Source organism: Uranotaenia lowii, chromosome 3 (genome assembly GCF_029784155.1).
Source record: "Uranotaenia lowii strain MFRU-FL chromosome 3, ASM2978415v1, whole genome shotgun sequence".
Lineage (NCBI taxonomy): Eukaryota > Metazoa > Arthropoda > Insecta > Diptera > Culicidae > Uranotaenia > Uranotaenia lowii.
This window is the reverse complement of record NC_073693.1, coordinates 307,132,983-307,136,785: the sequence shown is the minus strand read 5'-3', so window position 1 is coordinate 307,136,785 and position 3,803 is coordinate 307,132,983. Positions and strand designations below refer to the sequence as shown.

General features: G+C 39.6%; 1 protein-coding gene across 1 annotated transcript in view; it reads right to left on the bottom strand.

Moving 5' to 3' along the window:
- Positions 1–334: 334 nt before the first annotated feature.
- Positions 335–3,803, bottom strand: part of LOC129753702 (uncharacterized) — an 11,282-nt gene continuing 7,813 nt past the window's right edge. Inside the window, exons 5-7 of the mRNA XM_055749548.1 lie at positions 1,093–1,818; positions 930–1,035; positions 335–614 (exon numbers count right to left, since the gene is read on the bottom strand). Of these exons, the coding sequence (XP_055605523.1) occupies positions 424–614; positions 930–1,035; positions 1,093–1,818 (1,023 nt within the window). The 3' untranslated portion in view covers positions 335–423. The remainder of the gene's footprint in view (positions 615–929; positions 1,036–1,092; positions 1,819–3,803) is intronic.

The following is a 3,803-nucleotide window of genomic DNA, read 5'->3' as shown; positions in this document are numbered from 1 at the left end:
CGGTTATTTATTCCATAAAGAATTTCGGATGCTATCATCCATGTCATCAGGAGAATCCTGAAAAGCTATCATTACGCAAATTTCGGGGTTTATTTGAATCCAACAAAAATTTGAAACAGGAACAACGATGCAAATTTTTATCACTCAAAATTTTGAAAATTCCTCAGCAACTACGCAACCAACGTTTTAATTTCTCATTTGAGCTCGTTTATTAAGTTAAATACAATAAGTTGACCTTACATTTATCCTATAGTATATAATAATGATAATTTAAAAAAGGTTACCAGATAAACTAATTTAGGTGATTTTTTTTAACTAAATCAACTTCAACAGATTAAAAAACATACATCCAATGATTGCTGAATAACTTTTAAATATTTTTTCTAGGACATCTCCAAAATTCCATAACCTACATACATAAAGCTAATCAAAATATCCCAACAAATGGAAGCGCACCAGGTCCTTCTTCAGAATCGGCTCCAACCGAGGATTGGTGAAGATCTGCCACCGAAAGCTTTCTCCCGCTTCGTTATCTCGCAGGAACACATCCATGGCGGCGTTTTCCGAGTCTTCCATCATGGCCAGCGGCAGCAGACAGAACACCGCGTTGACACCTGGAAGAGTAAAGCGATTTATCATACGATAAACTTTGAAAATTCAGTATCAAGGACTGTAGGGCGAAAGCGATAAATATTAAATTTAAAATTCGTTGGATAGTATTTAATAGTCACATACGCATCTGACTCGAAGTACCACTCAAGAAAGGCACTCTTTATACATAACCGTTATGATTGCTTATCTTATCAACGAATGAAATGTTTAAAGGCTATACCACGAGTAAATAGTTTAGAGTATCAGATGCAAATACGTCTTTTGGTAACAAAAACGTGAACAGATAGGCAACAGCTGGTCAAGTGTATGATACTTACAGTGATATCCAGTACGAGTAATTTCCACGTGAATATCTTGTAGTGACGGAAATTTACCATAATAATTCAGCTCTTGCAGGGTTTCGACAAGCTCATCATAGTATTCCTAAAAAACAAATCAAATCCGAACTATTTCTACTGTGAATTAAAAAAAATTACCAACCCTAATAAAATTTAGCCGGAATTCAAATAGAACATCATTCCGGACCGATCCTTCGAGAAAGTAGTTCAAATCTACCCCCGGGGATCCGAAATAGGCAAGCTGATAATCGAACAACAAGACATCGTCCAGGCTTCCATCCCTATATTTAAACATCAAATTGCTGGTCCAAACATCATCGTGGGTCAGAACGTTGAACGAACTTTCATCCCGGGTGTAAACTTGACAGCCCTTTTCGATGGCACGAGCTGGGAGATTACGAAGCTTCAACAGAATCTCATCGAACTGGGGATCTTTCCAACTTTCCACCAACCGTACAATCATTCTGGCACACATCTTGTAGAATACCAGGAAGTCCTGTCGATTCGGATTTGTACTGATGGGTCCCTCCATCATAGCTGCCATAGTCGTAGGATCTTCTCGGTAGATTACAGCGGAACAAGCGTGTAATTTGGCTAGTTTGCTGAGTACTAATCGCGTTTGCTCCAAATCTAAACCTTTTCGACGATCTACCATTTGATAACCGGCTTGCCGGAGATCCTCGAAGACCAGCATCGTTTTTGGATCATCTGTAGTGAATGTGCACCTCGGTGAGATGAGTGTGCTGTAACCGATACTTTGCAAGAGACCGTGGACCTTCGGCAGGATATCCCTGTAGATTGAGATCTCTCGTGGAAATATACTGTTTTGCTCCATGACTCGTCTTTGAATCTCTCCCGATGGGATTACCTAGAAAAAAAATACGAATGAATGTTTGATTTCCTTCTTCTTTCAAAAAAGGCAACAACACGGTAACATGTAAGTATGTGAACGACTCACATCCGTTATTTAAGGTGATTTTTTTCTCTTTTCAAGCATTAGATATTACCTTGTAACCTTTAAGCGACTTACATATAAAGAAAAAAACTGTGAATCTACTTTAATAACGGCATGAAGATATTTGCACACCCATGATTGGCATAGGATTTGCACAATGTAGGCGTTAAGAAGCTTTCACAGTAAATGAAAGTTACCGAGTTCGGTAAATTTTTTACCGAAATCCTAACATGTGTAAATCGGTAAACTGTTCGGTAAGTTTTTCGGTAAAAAATAAACGAACATCGGTAAATAAAGAATCGATTTACCGATGTTCGTTTATTTTTTACCGAAAAAATTACCGAACAGTTTACCGATTTACACATGTTAGGATTTCGGTAAAAAAATTACCGAACTCGGTAATTTTCGTTTACTGTGTTGCGTCGAATTGCATTATCCTTCAACATATGTTAGTTTCTGCTTATCCACTCACAAGTCAAAGGATGCAGGAAACATCCACCGGCCAAGCGACAGGTACACCCCCCAATCAGACTCTACTCCAAAAATGAACTTCCTTGGAGGTGGAATTACCGGTATAAAATTCTATGCCGAACCGGCATTAACAAACTTTCTATTAACTGGCATTATCCGCATTGCAATTTATCTACCTAGCGTTATGTGGGTTGAAATACAGGTAAGAATCAATGTTTGATTGACCGTGACCGAAACACTACGAAAATAAACTCTAAGTTCTACAACTGGTCCATGTAGAACACATGGCAAAGATGACCGACTGGCAAGACGAGTTGTGAAATGTGTTTGGAGTGTTATACTTGTTCTCTGTCGACAGGTTGTTTATTTCTTTATTTCTAGAGAATTATCTAACAAAATAATAATAATAAGTATATCCTCGAATAAAAATGTCAATGTTTGCTTTAAAAATAGGGGAGATAAGGGCATAATGGCCACCTTAAGGAAAACGCTTATTTAACCATAGAAAATAGCTATAATAAAGGGTGATACGGTCAAAATTTGGTCAAGGGAAAACGCGTGTAAATCGGTGAAATCGTTTATTTAAAAAATCAAATTAAATTTATTTTTCAAGTTTAACTAGTATAAAATTCAGGAAAAATATTCAGTTAGGCTTCAGCTTTTCCAAATCCGAATTGCCGGGCCTTACGCTTAACCCCTGCCATCAGATTTTGTACAGTCACCTTGTCCACCTTCTTCGCCGCAGAAAGCCAGTTTGCCTTGAACTGCTGCTCGTCCTTAGCAGTTTTTTTGAAATCTTCTTTAGGTTCCGCTTGACAATAGCCCAGTATTTCTCAATTGGGCGGAGCTCTGGCGTGTTGGGAGGGTTCTTGTCCTTGGGAACCACCTGCGCGATGTTGGCGGCGTACCACTCCATGGCCTTTTTACCGTAATGGCAAGATGCCAAATCTGGCCAAAACAGTACGGAACAACCGTGTTTCTTCAGGAAAGGAAGCAGACGATTATTCAAACACTCTTTCACGTAAATTTCTTGGTTGACAGTCCCGGAAGCTATGAAAATGCTGCTTTTCAAGCCACAGGTACAGATGGCTTGCCAAACCAGATATTTCTTCGCGAACTTTGACAGTTTCATGTGCTTAAAAATATCTGCTACCTTTCCCCTTCCTTTTGCCGTATAAAACTCCTGTCCCGGAAGCTGCTTGTAGTCGGCTTTGACGTAGGTTTCGTCGTCCATTACCACGCAGTCAAACTTCGTCAGCATCGTCGTGTACAGCCTCCGGTATCGCGCTTTGGCCGTCGTATTTTGTTTATCATCGCGATTTGGAGTCACTACCTTCTTGTAAGTCGATAGTCCGGCTCGTTTTTTTGCTCGATGCACGGTTGTAGACGATACACCCAGCTTATTTGCGGCATCTCGGAGAGAGAGG